Source organism: Sinocyclocheilus grahami, unplaced genomic scaffold (assembly GCF_001515645.1).
Source record: "Sinocyclocheilus grahami isolate Dianchi unplaced genomic scaffold, SAMN03320097.WGS_v1.1 scaffold181.1, whole genome shotgun sequence".
Classification (NCBI taxonomy): domain Eukaryota; kingdom Metazoa; phylum Chordata; class Actinopteri; order Cypriniformes; family Cyprinidae; genus Sinocyclocheilus; species Sinocyclocheilus grahami.
The window spans coordinates 1,785,278-1,801,949 of NW_015505360.1; the positions used below are offsets into that span (position 1 = coordinate 1,785,278).

General features: G+C 36.1%; 1 protein-coding gene across 1 annotated transcript in view; it reads right to left on the reverse strand.

The window, feature by feature from the left end:
* LOC107594345 (type II inositol 3,4-bisphosphate 4-phosphatase-like) overlaps positions 1 to 16,672 on the reverse strand; it is a 117,705-nt gene that overhangs the window by 72,546 nt on the left and 28,487 nt on the right. Inside the window, exons 4-6 of the mRNA XM_016284357.1 lie at positions 14,492 to 14,600; positions 11,625 to 11,694; positions 5,752 to 5,899 (exon numbers count right to left, since the gene is read on the reverse strand). Coding sequence (XP_016139843.1) covers positions 5,752 to 5,899; positions 11,625 to 11,694; positions 14,492 to 14,600 — 327 coding nt within the window. The remainder of the gene's footprint in view (positions 1 to 5,751; positions 5,900 to 11,624; positions 11,695 to 14,491; positions 14,601 to 16,672) is intronic.

Sequence of the window (16,672 nt, forward strand, 5' to 3'; positions counted from 1 at the left end):
AACATCTATTATATATATAATAATAATATATTATATTATAATATATTGAAATAATGCTATTTTATTTCAAGGCGGCTGACAATGAAAAAAAAATAAAGTTAATTTCATTCTCTGATAAGTCTTACAATAAATACATTCCGGACACTGGCAAACATCAATTAAATTTCATGCTTTGTCTTACAGAAAATATTTAAATAAAGAAAATAATTTAAAAGAAATATCTATATATTTATTTATGTATTTATTTTTATGAAATAATTTTTTATGATTAAATAACTAACTAAATAAATATCAGACACTGGTGAAACATCTATTGTAATATAATATGCTATTTTATTTCCTTAAAATACATAGCTACTTTTGAATAGCTGGACCTTTTGCATGGAGAAATATGATTTTTGGTCCTAAAATTGTTTAGTCACGTTATTGTCCAGCAGGGGGCTAACTGGACCTAACTTCTTTAAACTTGACCGCTTGCTCAACGTGAAGGCATTTAAAACCCATTTAAAGGGGTCATATGTTGTTGCTAAAAAGAACATTATTTGGTATATTTGGTGTAATGAAATGTGTTTATGTGGTTTAAGGTTCAAAAAACACATTATTTTCCACATACTGTACATTATTGTTTCTCCTCTATGCCTCTATTTCTGAAATGCGTCGATTTTTACAAAGCTCATCGGTCTGAAAAGCGAGGTGCGCTCTGATTGGCCAGCTATCCAGTGTGTTGTGATTGGCCAAATACCTCAAGCGTGTGACGGAAATGTTACGCCCCTTAACATACTGTGATGCCGTGTGTCCCGGCGCGACGAGACAAAAACATTAAAACCCATTATAAAAGAGGCTTTTGTTGCATCCAGTGGGGACATAATTACTGATTATAATGACTTATACGGTCTCTTTAAGCATTGCGTTGCATCGCGCTGCGTAAACATAAAACCATGTCTGTATTTGTGATCGGAGAAACGACAAACTACAAACATCACTCTACACTGCTCAAAACTTGCGTTTGAATCGTCAGTGGCAAATTTTTTAAATATGAAATACGTACTTACAGTCTGTGAGTCAGAAAAGCCGGCATTGTAGTCTACTCTCCCAGGATCAGGAAACAGTCCTCCATAAAATGGGCTGCACACATCTGAATATTTGGGTTGAACTGTTCTGGAACAGTGTTGTAAACACAACTTAACCACTGATTTCTAGTCGTGTCTTCTTTTGGAAGGCCAAACAAAGTATTTTCGCTTTCGCAACGAAACACACAGCGTCTTCACAACATGGTGGCGGTGGCGGCAACAATAAAGTTACGCCTTCTTTCTTTGCGTGAACATTTGGGATGCGTTATGCAAATCTTCCCACACAGTGATGTAGATATGTGGGGGCGTGTTTAAAACGAGGCGTTTTAGCAGGGCGTGGACGAGTCTTAACTTTATAAGGAATATCTCTTTAGGTTTGAGACTTTAGTCTTTGCAACTTTAGGGATCTTATCTATTCACGAACAGCTTGTAACACTCCAAAGAGAAAGGAAAACTTGAAATCGCATCATATAACTTTTATAATCGCATGTAATTTCAAGTTAAACAGATACTTAGAGAAGCTTAGAAAAGCATAGGTCAAGACCTCAAAATATGCATCAGGAACTAAGTGGGTTAAAGTAAAGTAAAGTAAAGTAAAATAAAATAAATAATAAAATCACAAATAAAATAAAATAGACTAGTGACGCCACCTGACAAGGAAAGTCAATTCAGAGGTGAAGAGTTTGTTTTTGATTAGCTATGAAGACACATGAAAATTCTGAATTTTTTTCAACGAGTTGCAATGATGAATCATGCAAAATAAATAAGAGCAAGAATGTGCTTTATGTAAGAAAATATGTTCAATTTAGATGTCATGTTGACTTCTGAAGGACACACGCAGTGAACAACACTGTGAATTTCCAATGACATCAGTCCGATGAAAGCGCAAATGAACACTATACGGAAACACAAATGTAGACAAAAGCCCTCATTCACAATAAACAAACACTAGTGTTTGACAACTGCTGAAGATGATGTGAGTTTTGCCGGAGTGTGAATGCGAGCCACATCAGTAACAGTGATGCTTAGCAAACACCACTAATGACAAAGCATCAGCATCGTATTGCATTCGATTCCTTCGTTTTCTAAACACGTTGAGACATGACATCTTTTTTTATTTGAATCGTATGCAATTGTGGTTAAACCAGAGCCAACAAAAGCAGCTGAAATGGGTTTAAAGGTGAACATGGCACCCGGGCCGATAATTAGATGTCTAGGGATAGAAATGGCTGCTTGAGTTACCTGTCTGTAGCGGGGAGAGCAGGTGTTGAGGCCAAACAGCCTCGCTGAAAAATGCACACATGATGATAATTGCTTAGCAGGGTCTCATCTATGGGAGCTCCAGTCTGGGAATGTGTGTCTCGCCGAGTTAATGATCTCAGATTCTTCAATGGCCAAACACACACACACACAGCCTGGACCGGCGTACAATGATTTGTTGTAGATGAAAACATGCCTATGGTAATACCTGTCGACTCTGGGGAAGCTGCCGCTGATAATGGTGCATGCTGAGAAGTGTTTTGCATGTACATAAAAACAGAAACTCTGGGGAAAGAGCGAGAGCTGGAAACAAAGAGCAAATTAAGCTGTGAGATTGTTCAGCATGATGCTCTGTGGTGAGAAACCGGTTTACAGTTGTCAAAGTCTTAGTCTAGCCTTTAGTGCTAGGATTGGGCAAAAACCTGAATTACAGAACTGACTCCATTCAGTTTACAAGTGTGATATTTGAACTGAATTGGCCACAGATGTTGACAGTAAGTGGAATTTATTAAATTGCTATTCAAAGAAATTCCACATTATCTCACAGATGTTTTGGTAAAAACTTTTGACTAACAATGTAAATACTTTTTCCGATTAGACTTTTCACTTAAAAAAAGGCATAACCATTTTTTTCACATTTTGCCTTACAGCGCTATAAAAAATATAAACTATTTTTTTCAGTTTAAAAATATCAAAATATTACATTATATCATTAAAAATATGAATACAATAATATATACAATATAATATACTTTAAAATATATAATGCATGTTAAATATATTTAATAATTATTAGAACAATAGTACATTAAAATGCACACATTAATATAGTTACATTAATACAAAAATATAAAAGATACATTTATTAATATAAAAAATATAATACTTTGCAGACTAATAAAATTAATAAATTTGAAAAATAGAAAATGAAAATACACATGCACTCACACAACCACACTCATACATATGTGTTGATGATTTATTATAAAATATGAATATAATTTAATACAATGCTTAAATACCAAAAATACTGATATAAAAATATAAATAAAAGCACACACTGACGGAACTATATATATATGTGTATGTATGTATGTATGTATGTATGTATGTATGTATATATATATATATATATATATATATATATATATATATATATATATATATATATACACACACACATACAGCATATATAGTTACATTTATATATACTTATAAAAAAGGTAAATGTGTAAACATAAAACAACAAAATACATTTCTTGTAATCAAAATTTGTTTTATAATAAGGTATAGTGTTGATGATCATTGTGTATACATTAAATTTAGAATTCTGCATCCTATTTGCTAACTTTCAGTCATGAAATGGAAAATAAATTCCGAGTGCACATGCTTCAACACACTGAGCTGGTCATGTCACATCCAACCATCAGAAACCCCAAAACATCTCCTGTTGCATCATCTGCAAACATGTCCACATTCTTCTTCCACAGATTTTCACTGAGCTGTGTGATCACTCCTTCATCTGACTGAATTGCATAGGAACTGAGCAGTGTGTGTTCTTAACAAACATCTATTGTGTCAGAGTGTAATGTTGACTGCTGTGCTTTAGAAAGCTTTCTACTGAAGGTTTCCCACGTCGCGCCCTTGTTCTCTTCACCTCGCGTTTCCACGCGGCTCCATTCTCTTTTAGATTTTCCCTTTAAACGCTCAAGTTACAACTCTCCCACAATGAGATGGAGGGAACAGAGAAAGCAAAGGTAAAATGAAAGAAAAGCAGGAGAGAAGGAGAGGTGGATGAGTTTCTGAGAGAGAGGACAGGCACTCTCCTTTGAAGTGTTAAACATCCTTGAATAATTTAGTGCAGGCTAAGTATAGCTCTAAAACAGCCATTTCCATCTCAGAAATAAACCCTCGCTCCACAAGCGTGCGACATCTCGCTCGTACTGCCTTCTGTGTCGCATTCGTTCTTCCAAACAATTCCAGCTTCGTTCAACCTACACTTGAACCCGTTCTCTAGGAGCGGGAATCGCCAGGGATCTTACCACACAATGCAGTCACGATACCTCAGCCGCCATGCTGTTTGCAGTAGGACATTCGCATGATATTCACAGCAGATTTTATATCACAAGACAATTGACTCTCATACAGACAGTTTCCATTGGACCAGCGTCTAGATCTGGATTGGTTTCATTACAACCACAAATTTTAAAAACTTAATCAAAATCCTGTCATAATTTTTTTTTCTCGTAATGAAACTGAAAGGGGAAACTCTGGAGAATGAAAGAAAAAAAAATCGGTAACACTTAATTTTAAGGACCAATTCTCACTATTAACTAGGATGGATATTACAGGCATATCAGCTGTTTATTAGTACTTATAAAGCACATATTAATACATTATTCTGCATGACCATATTTTAGATCCCTTAATCCTATCCTATACCTAAACTTAACAATTACCTTACTAACTTATAACTAACTAAGCATATATATATATATATTTAAAGTAATGAATACTTAACAATAAAAACGTATAATGTTAGTATTACAAATAAATGCTCTTCTTTTGAACTTTCTGTTCATCAAAGAGTCCTTAAAAGCATGTATTATGGTTTCCACAAAAATATGAAGCAGCACAACTGTTTTCAACATTGATAATAATAATAAATGTTCTTGAGAAGCAAATCAGCATATTAGAATGATTTCTGAAGGATCATGTGACACTGAAGACTGGAGTAATGATGCTGACAATTCAGCTTTGCATCACAGGAATAAATTACATATTCACATAGAAAACAGTTATTTTAAATTGTAATAATATTTCACAATATTACTGTTTTTAATGTGTTTTTCATCAAATAAATGCAGCCTTGGTGAGCAGAAGAGACTAAAAATATTTCAGTTATATAGTGTATATATATACATATATATATATATATATATATAGCAGAAATATGTGACAACTACCAAAATAAACAAGTTGCAACGCGTGGTAAATGCTAAAAAAAATGCTACAAAAAATGTCACTATTAAAATGCAAAAATTAGTATTCCTGTAGTTTACCTAGTCGCAACCAAAGTCATAGGTTTGATTGTCACTGAGCACACAAACATAAATGCTTTGGTTAAAAGCGTCTGCCACATGAATGAAAACAAATTAATAAAAAAATCTAGTTTTGATTATATTGATTTCACAGTTGAACACTGTATTAAGTGTTAAACTGTATTACAGCTCTTCACACCAGATACTGCATTAAACATCCAGAGCAGAAGTTTATAGAGTAGGCACATTAACTCTGATATTTCACCCAAGACTCATCACTGTGAGCGTAAAACTTTTTGTGCCGCTTTAACAATCTTGTCTGCTTCACTGCTTCCTCCTCTCCTGTCCTGTTTGCTCTGCCGGGTCTGAACGGGTCTTACCTGCAGGTGTCCTCCTGAATGTAGAGGGCGATGAGCTGCTTCGGGATGCTGAAGGACAGCGTACACTCCGCCATCTGTTCCCGAACCAACATCCATTTACTGTCCACCGTCTGAAACCTGTACACCTTACACACAGCGTTCTTAAACACTGATGGAGAGAGAGAGAGAGCGAGAGAGAGAGAGAGAGAGAGAGAGAGAGAGAGAGAGAGAGACATTAAGCAAGAGATACAGCAACTTCTATATGTCTTTACATTTGATCATTTAGGCAAAGTACTGTGAAAAACAACACCGTAATTTCAGCCTGTTCCATCCACAAAGCTATTGTATAACTTGAGAAGACTTGGAAATATAGCACACGAGTTATGCGGAGCATTTTATGGTGTTTTTTGTTGTCTGACAGATGTTTATACTATATCCTACACTATTAAAACTGCTTTAAGAGCTGCTAACCAAGAGAGACGGAGGGGAAAGCGTTTCTGGATAGCCGTGAATGAGAGCGCAGAATGTGTTTAATGCTCTTATCAGAAGTGAGGCTGTGGCAGGAGAAGTTATTTCCTCGTGAAATCTTGCTCCTCATCAAGGCTTCGCTCTACAGGCGAGTCAACGGAGCAGGACCTGTGTGGAAATCTGCAAGCCTCGCCCGAGCGTTTACTTTCCTCGTGATAGAGTTGCCTAAATAGTGGACGCTTTCACCATTTCTGGTCTTTGTGGTTGCAGCCTGAGATTCTTATTAAATACACAGAAAAAAAAGACCTACCACAACTCCATAAGAGCTTAAACAAAGGGCTTTTTTAAAAAACATAATGAGGGTATATATAAAATGGAGAAGTCTGACTAACATAAATATAACGGCTGAAACCAGCAAGAATATTAAACTATCTAACATAAAATGAACCCTTCATGAAAAGAAGCTAGATTTAAATAAGTCTGTTTTGTTGCCCCTGTATCACTGCAAAAATGTTTTTCTTAATTAGTATTTTTGTTTTGTTTTCTAGTATAAATGTCTAAACATTCTTGAATCAAGATGCATTTACTTAACAAGTAAAATTACTTAAGATATTCTTAGTCTTGTTTTTTGAAAAAAAGTATCCAAATTTTGTAAGCTTTTGCTTAAAACAAGCAAAAATATCTGCCAATGGAGTAAGAAAAATAATCTTAATTCAAAGGCTAAACAAGATTATTTTTCTTGCCCCATTGGCAGATATTTTAGCTTTTTTTAAGCAAAAATTAAAAAAATTTGGATTTTTTTTTTTTTAATATCTAATATCGTAAGTCATTTTACTTGTACAGTAAATGCATCCTAATTCAAGAATTTGTAGATATTTATACTAGAAAACAAGATAAAAATACTAAGGAAGAAAATAATTTTTTGCAGTGTAACAAAACACAGGGTGTCACAATTTTATGTATATGTAATCATGTAGCAACAGGGTTGCATGCCAAATGTGGCACCTCTATACCTCTGAGAGAGAGAGAGAGAGAGAGAGAGAGAGAGAGAGAGAGAGAGAGAGACATTAAGCAAGAGATACAGCAACTTCTATATGTCTTTACATTTGATCATTTAGGCAAAGTACTGTGAAAAACAACACCGTAATTTCAGCCTGTTCCATCCACAAAGCTATTGTATAACTTGAGAAGACTTGGAAATATAGCACACGAGTTATGCGGAGCATTTTATGGTGTTTTTTGTTGTCTGACAGATGTTTATACTATATCCTACACTATTAAAACTGCTTTAAGAGCTGCTAACCAAGAGAGACGGAGGGGAAAGCGTTTCTGGATAGCCGTGAATGAGAGCGCAGAATGTGTTTAATGCTCTTATCAGAAGTGAGGCTGTGGCAGGAGAAGTTATTTCCTCGTGAAATCTTGCTCCTCATCAAGGCTTCGCTCTACAGGCGAGTCAACGGAGCAGGACCTGTGTGGAAATCTGCAAGCCTCGCCCGAGCGTTTACTTTCCTCGTGATAGAGTTGCCTAAATAGTGGACGCTTTCACCATTTCTGGTCTTTGTGGTTGCAGCCTGAGATTCTTATTAAATACACAGAAAAAAAAGACCTACCACAACTCCATAAGAGCTTAAACAAAGGGCTTTTTTAAAAAACATAATGAGGGTATATATAAAATGGAGAAGTCTGACTAACATAAATATAACGGCTGAAACCAGCAAGAATATTAAACTATCTAACATAAAATGAACCCTTCATGAAAAGAAGCTAGATTTAAATAAGTCTGTTTTGTTGCCCCTGTATCACTGCAAAAATGTTTTTCTTAATTAGTATTTTTGTTTTGTTTTCTAGTATAAATGTCTAAACATTCTTGAATCAAGATGCATTTACTTAACAAGTAAAATTACTTAAGATATTCTTAGTCTTGTTTTTTGAAAAAAAGTATCCAAATTTTGTAAGCTTTTGCTTAAAACAAGCAAAAATATCTGCCAATGGAGTAAGAAAAATAATCTTAATTCAAAGGCTAAACAAGATTATTTTTCTTGCCCCATTGGCAGATATTTTAGCTTGTTTTAAGCAAAAATTAACAAAATTTTGATTTTTTTTTTTTTAATATCTAATATCGTAAGTCATTTTACTTGTACAGTAAATGCATCCTAATTCAAGAATTTGTAGATATTTATACTAGAAAACAAGATAAAAATACTAAGGAAGAAAATAATTTTTTGCAGTGTAACAAAACACAGGGTGTCACAATTTTATGTATATGTAATCATGTAGCAACAGGGTTGCATGCCAAATGTGGCACCTCTATACCTCTAAAAGGTTATTTAAATGTTATTAAGATATATTTTAAATGTAGTCAGATGTACAGCCATTGTGCAATTGTTATTCTTTTGAATAATGCAACTTAAGCTACTATATATATACAGTGGGTACGGAAAGTATTCAGACCCCCTTAAATTTTTCACTCTTTGTTATATTGCAGCCATTTGCTAAAATCATTTAAGTTAATTTTTTTCCCCTCATTAATGTACACACAGCACCCCATATTGACAGAAAAACACAGAATTGTTGACATTTTGGCAGATTTATTAAAAAAGAAAAACTGAAATATCACATGGTCCTAAGTATTCAGACCCTTTGCTCAGATATATATATCTTACATTAATATATTTAATTTGATTGCATTATTATATATAATCTCATAATATATAAAATCAGATTTAGATTAAAATATTTTCCTTTCTACAAAAAAAAATAAAAAATAAAAATAATAATTCATGACCACCAAAACACTGCATTGTGTCCTTAATGGAAGCAGAAAGTACAGACATGTAGTTGGCTGAGGATGTCGAGTGAAGACAGAGACAGATGGATGCGTGACCTCCAGAGGAGGAGAAGCGGACTCAAACTCCCTCATCCAGTGCAGAGTTCTTCACAGAAGAGGACTAACCTCCGACTCCGCCCTCCCGTCTGCCCTCTAATCCAACGGCCAATCAGATCGCAGCATCTCTGCCTGCTCAAGCTCTTAGGGAAATGACTGTGCGTTGAGTTCGTGTTGAAGCACAGGGGTCGGGGTGATGAGGACACATTTCATTAGCCACTCTTACCGAAGCAGCAGAGACTAACACATTTTGACGGTGTGATTAAAACAACAGCCATCGACAATGCCACAATGACATTCAATACGGATACAGACACGTCAAACAAATAAACACAGCGAAACATTAGATGCGAAGATAACACCCAACACCCTGGACTTCTGAAGAGATTCGTCTGCCGTTCCCGACTTCCCCTCCATCCATCACATCACAGCAGCTCATAAATAAAGAAATGACCTTCTACAGAGTTTGTTTCTCAGGGAACTTTTCTCATCCTGAGACTTCGGGTCTATTCACTCACTAATAATATGCCAAAACTATCCGACACATCCCAACTCTCTTTTCCTCCTTGTGCAAATTTAAACGGACTCAACTGAAATGGCACAAAACTATTGCATTCCCCCAATACTGTTTATTGCTACGTTACCTGAGGTAATCAAGGTAATGAGCTGCACTTCACACTGCTGCTGGCTGTTATTTATCCGCAGCAATCACACCGTTCACTGGGACGGCAATCAAACGCTGCCAAATCCACTTCATAATCTCAGCAATACGGATGGGAATCATACGGAATTCTATTCTGCTTCTGATTCTACTTAATGATTCCATTAGCTACTGATTATTTCATTGCTCGCCCACATAATTGGACTGAAAATACACCAAACAAACATGCTAAATTAAAACAACACTATATTTGATTACATATTCCGTCTTAAGGACCATTTATTCCAACAAAACTATGCTAGAATAGGAAATTGGGGCTGAAAAACAAAAGCTCATTTAAAAAAAAGGTGCTTTAGAAAACGTTGTTTGTCCACCACAGGAGGTCATAGTAAGTATAATGAGATGTTTTATTTTCTATTCATTTCATAATGTCGTAAAATCACGTGAATGTGGGTGTTATTTTCTAGGAAAAAACACACAGAACGTAATTTGATGAACAGAAAAGATCAAAAGAACAGCATTTATTTCAAATAGAAATCTTTTGTGACACTATAAATGTCTTTACTCTCATTTTTGATCAATTTAGAGTTCAAATGATGTCCCTTCTTGGGTGTCATAACCAACTTTAACCAGATTGTGTTAGAAAACAGCGAGCAAAAGGAGATGTTCTGCTCAGGCCTTCTGCTTTCCAGAGAAAACGTATCAAGCATCATCTCATGAGTTTCAGCAGAGATCACAAACTGCTCAAATTCATCAAGACACAAAAGTCTGTGAACAAAAGTCAAAGAACTCAATATGAACTCATCAGATTATCCGAAGCCTGAATGATCTGAGCTGCAATGCACTTTCCTTTATAGCTCTACAGTTGGATTTTACTTCAGCAACTGCCTCATTTTGTATTTCCTCTAAAGAATTTAAAAGAAACATCTGAGACAAAATGTTGATCCATACATGAAATATAACACTTTGAAGGAGTTTGAAGAACCACCCCTGAGCAATCAAATGTTCCTATAGGAAATTACATCACATGTAACAGTGAATTCTGTATGGCTGCAGAGCATGAGAGGTTTGGCTGGTTAGCATGACCTAGTTAACCGCTGATGGAAGATGGTTTCAAAAAGCATATCCTGTCACCACTCATCGCAATCCAATCCATGCATTCTATACATTTCAATAACATAAAATGGTAATTTTCCATTATATTATAAAATATCAATAAAGTTTCTTCTGCTGACTAAGGCTGCATCAGAACAACTGCAAAAAATGTGAAATATTAATACATTTTAAAAACACTGTTATCTATTGTAATCAATATTAAAATGTAATTTATTCCTGTGATCAAAGCTGAATTTTCAGCATCATTACTCCAGTCTTCAGTGTTACGTGATCCTTCAGAAATCATTCTAATATACTGATTTGATGCTCATTAAACATTTCTTATTAGTTTTTTCAGTATTCATAGATAACTAGAAAGTTCAAAAGAAAAGCATTTATTTGAAATAGAAATCATTTGTAACATTATAAAAGTTTTTACTGTCGCATTTGAACAATTTAATCCATCCTTGCTGAATAAAAATATTAATTTATTTTTAAATAATAAAAAGTCTTACTGAAAGTGCCCAATTCTACCTTAAAAGTGTGACGTGGACATTTTTATTTATTTATTTATTTTAATCATGTATGTGTTGCCATCAGCATTGTCATTTTTCTGTGAATATATCTAGTCACATGACATTTATGCATTCAAAACAACCCAGCAGCGGAAATTAAACGATGGCGTATTTCAAATCACACGCTTCCACTAACTCTCTTTCTTCAAGTATTAGAAACTTTACTGCATATGAGCAAAAAACTCAAAATATAAAAGATTTTTTAACTCACCAGCATTCATTATTGGTCCGTTATCTTTGTCACTAATCCTTCCATGTGACGACTCGTACACCAGCGTGCACTGTGGGAAGAAAACAAGATTGTGCATTGGAGACTGAAGCTCATTTGTCCCGATTATTAGACATCGGAATAATGACTACTACTCTAAATACAGTCGACGACATCAGAGAGTTTAAAACATAACATCATCCCGTGACTCTCTCTCTCCATCTCACGAGTCGAACACAGTGACAAGCTGTCACCTGCACCACTGCTCAGATAATAGAGGACTTCTCCAAGTATCCCCCAGCGACAATGTAAGCAATCCAGGAGAGGAGAGACCCTCACAGCAGCTCAAGACAAACACGACCCTCCATCAACATCAGCCGCAGCGCTTACGGACTAATCACTTGAAATGCATCGCCCGCATCAGGGTTTAGTGCGATGACGGATGAGTCTTCACGTCTCATTAGGTCTCATGACCTTGGATGGGTCTGTAAGAGTTTCCAGTCAGTTCTTGGCACACAGCTCAAGAGGGAGAAAAAAAAAACCAAAACAAGAGAAGGGTTGCAATCAGGCCTTGTTCTTGTTCTGTGGCAGATGCCCCTCAAATCCATCCATCTATTCATCTATCACCCATCCTCTATCTATCTATCTATCTATCTATCTATCTATCTATCTATCTCCCATCCATCCATCCATCTATCCATCTATTTATCTATCACCCATCCATCCATCCATCTATTTATCTATCACCCATCCATCCATCATCTATCTATCTATCTATCTATCTATCTATCTATCTATCTCCCATCCATCCATCCATCCATCCATCTATCCATCTATTTATCTATCACCCATCTATCCATCTATTTATCTATCACCCATCCATCCATCTATTTATCTATCACCCATCCATCTATCTATCTATCTATCTATCTATCTATCTATCTATCTATCTATCTATCTATCTATCTATCTATCTATCTATCACCCATCCTTTAATCCATCCATCCATCCATCCATCCATCCATCCATCTATCCATTTATCTATCACCCATCCATCCATCTATCTGAAATGCAATTATGAAATATAATTATGTATATTATTAATAAAAATCAAATAAATGTAAAAATAAAAATGCAATCCTAAAAATAAATATACAAGCCTATGGACAAACAAACAAATAAAAACTTTTTTTATATATTATAAATATCAAAATACCCCACATGAAAAATGGGTAATGACTATATGGGTATTTCAAACTGAAAAATTAAACGCATTATTATGATAGCTTGGCAAACTCAACAATCTGTCCGTGCGGTCTATATACTTTTCAAACTTCAACTTTTAGACAAGGTTTTGCCAATCCAACATTCAAAGTTCGTCTTGACAAACTTTCCTTTTCAAGTTACAAACAATTTATTTCTACTTCCCTGCATTCAAATATAAATTCTGAATCTCGCTTGCTACCTCAATTCAAATTCAGGATTGTCATTTATAAGGCATTCTCTGTTTAAACTCTTCACGTTTCTGTATTAAAATATTTGTTAAATATAACAAAAAGTTGTGTGTCTGATTGGTCCAAATGCTACAGGTGCTCAGTCTACATATCCTCCATTTCCTCTCTCATGTCCTTCATCCATCTCCATAATGCTCCATAATTCTCACACCCTTCTGGTTTCTTCCCCATATTCTGTCTGTGCCTCTTTCATGCTGATTAATGAAGGTTAAAGGGCTCTGCTGATGGGCGTGTGAGTGCAAGTTATTGAGTTTAGGGGACATGAAGGGTGTTATGCTGTCTGTCAGAATAATAATACACAATTTCAATTTTCAATAATACTCAATTTTCCCTGACACACAGGACAAAAGTAGATGAGGACACACATTCGGCTTATTTCCACATGCCCATCATGTATGTCTTCATATACTGGATAAAATATTCCACAATATTCCATAAACATGCATACACACACACACCTTCAGGCAACTGTGCAATTTAATTTCTGGCCACGCACAATATTCACTCCACTTTCCCTCTTTGACTGAAGACACGTCCTGAGAGGTGATTTTCTATTACCAGCCCTTACAAATTGCATGCATATGCACAAAAAAGACAACTTCCCACAATACAAGCCACTCTTAATTTACAGTAGCTCAACAGCAGTCAAGCGACTTGAAAACGACTTGAAAACGTAGTTAGCTATACAACAAGCTACTAACACACTTCATTGAAGCATTGCATTTAACTAAATATTTTACTTCAAAAACAACTAAATTAAACCACTAATCATTTATTTGATCTGTGAATCATTCATTTAGATGAACTGTTCAACCACAATAAAATAGGATGAAAAATACAGTGATTTGTCTTGAAAGCAGCTGAACTACTGGTGTAACAAAAATACAATATTACCTAAAAAATAAAATGCCTATATATTTCAACTTAAAATATGTCATTCATAAAATGAAAGGTAACTTATTAAACATAAACTATGTACATAATAATCATAAAATTCTACAAAATTGATTTAATAAATGTAGAAATAAATAAATAAACAATTTGGGCAAACTAAACTGTCTGCCTATAAAGTCTATATACCAGGGATCCTCAAATCTGGCCCATGAGATCCACTTTCCTGCCAAGTTTAGCTCTAACCCTAATCAAACACACCTGTGCATGCTAATCTATGTCTTCAGGATCATTAGAAAATCACAGGTAGGTGAGTTTGATCAGGGTTGGAGCTAAACTCTGCAGCGCATTGGCCCTCCAGGGCAAGATTTGAGGAACCCTGCTATATACTCTTCCAAGGCTACACTAGGCAGTCAAACTAGTAGTGTTATCGAGTCAGTAGCTAGTTGTAGTTTTTTAGCTTACCTTCTGGTGCATGTCGGCGGTAATGTGGTCCACCTCACCATCCTCTATCTCACCCATCTTCATCCGGCTCACCACCACTGTGCCCACGGTAGCTGAATCATCTGCTGTCCTGAAACACATTAACACAACGACACATGAGTCTCCATACATGTGTGGCAACATCTTCATGAAAGAGAGCATTTAAATTACACCCATCATCTTTCATTACGTTTGGTCATTTCCGATGTTGGGGAGCAACTAGTTCCCATTCAGTCAGTCACGTTTCCAGAGCTGACCGCTATGCTTTCCCGGGCCGCTGAGAGCGTCGGGCTGCACTGGAGGCCTCCGCCTTCTCCCGAACGCTCGAGGCAATGGGACGAGCCCCTCTGTCTGCTCGTCGCCGAGGGCGCCCTCCTGCCCTGACGTAACGTCTCCGTTCCCTCCTTCAGGGAACGAGGGTTACACAAGTAACCTAGACGTTACATGTAACAGTGTTGCGTAATTTAATTACTAAATAAATGTAATCTGTTACAGCTACTGTGACAAAATGTGTAATTAAATTACAGTTACTTCTGAAAATAATATATTTTCTGTAAAAAGCTAAGATATGTTGAACAATATTAATTTGTTGTTTTGTCTGTTTTTGATATGCACAATGCCTCCTTCCACTTAAAGGGGCCGTTGACATGTCGCGCCTAAAAATGCGCTTGCAGTAGCTCTGCTACTAAATTTATTTAAAAATGGCTATCCCTGTACAGCTATGATCAGCTGTTACTTCATCTTGGCTGAGCTTTCAATGTTGTTACGGGAAAGGATGAAACTGATTGGTTGGTTCTTATCACATGACCTGCGGTGCGCTTGCGGCATTCTGAAAAGTTGAAATGTTTTTATCTCGATGCGACGTGGACGTGCCTGGAAAAAAAATTAGCGTCTACATTTGAAATAACGAACTTGAGCGCGCAAAAGACGTGATATGTGAATGGCCCTAAAGACTGTTTAGTAATGCGATGCTATTCTGATGCTTTTGATTGGTCCTCTTGTTTGAATTAGCATTTGATTTTGATTGGTTTTCTCTTGTTTGAAAGCTTTAGGCCACAACCTGTCTTAGGCCCGATCAGACAGAACACATTTTTTGCAGTGAGAGGCACATTTTTTAAATTGTTTTCTATTGGCAGTGACTGTTTTGCACGCTGTTTATGCGCCTCGGGCACCTTGCATTTGTGTAGGAGCACTCTGAGCGCCTAGAATAGCGCCGACGCATAATTTTTTTTCCCATTGTCCAATCGAATGAATGGAGAGGCGGGCCTTCCGTTGTGGTGACGGAAGTTTACAGTTGCTTGGAACCGTTCGGAACCAATGGAATGTCCAAAGACTGCAATAATGGAGGAGAAACTTGTCGTGGCTGTCGCGGGTCACCTGGAGCTGTATTTTTTTTAAAGTTTCTGCTAATATGACAGCAAACCAAAGATTTTAGAGCGCTCGCGCTGTAATCCTTGATTAGACTGACAGGACAGCTGATTCTGTGGTTGCCTAGCAACATTAAAAAAAACTAGTGCACTGCTCTTTTCTAAATGAAAAAAAGTCAACCAAAAAAGGCGGTGTGCCTCGCATTTTCAAACTTGAAAAACGCATTCTGTCTGATCGGGGCCTTAGAGTTGATTAACTGATTAACAATTGAAAACATTCGTTAGAAATTTAGAAAAGCAGCCTAATCAAAAAATGTTATCAAATGTAATCCGTTACATTACTTTAATAAAGTAATTGAAATAGTTATACTAATTACATTTTAAATAGGGTAACTTGTAATCTATAACCGATTACATTTCCAAAGTAACCTTCACAACACTGTTCATTTCATCCAATCATATTCATTGTATAGTGCGTCAGATTTAAAAATCTCCTTTAAAAGTGACACTGCAGCCTCGCTAAAGTAACTAAAACTCATATTAGATATCCTGTAGACATTAGCATTGATTAAGCAAGATTACTCAGTTTCTCAGTAGTAAGCAGTTACTACTGAGAAACCGAGTAATCTTGCTTAACTTGCTCAGGTTTGGCACGATCGGATAGGGCCCCAGCTGTGGCTGTTCGCGTGCCAGCAGACTTGGAGCGAGTCTGATATTTGAGGTTATGATTGACATCAAATTAACTTTGAAGCTCGATTGAGTCAAGGAGGAGAGAAAAAGACATCCAGTCAGCCTT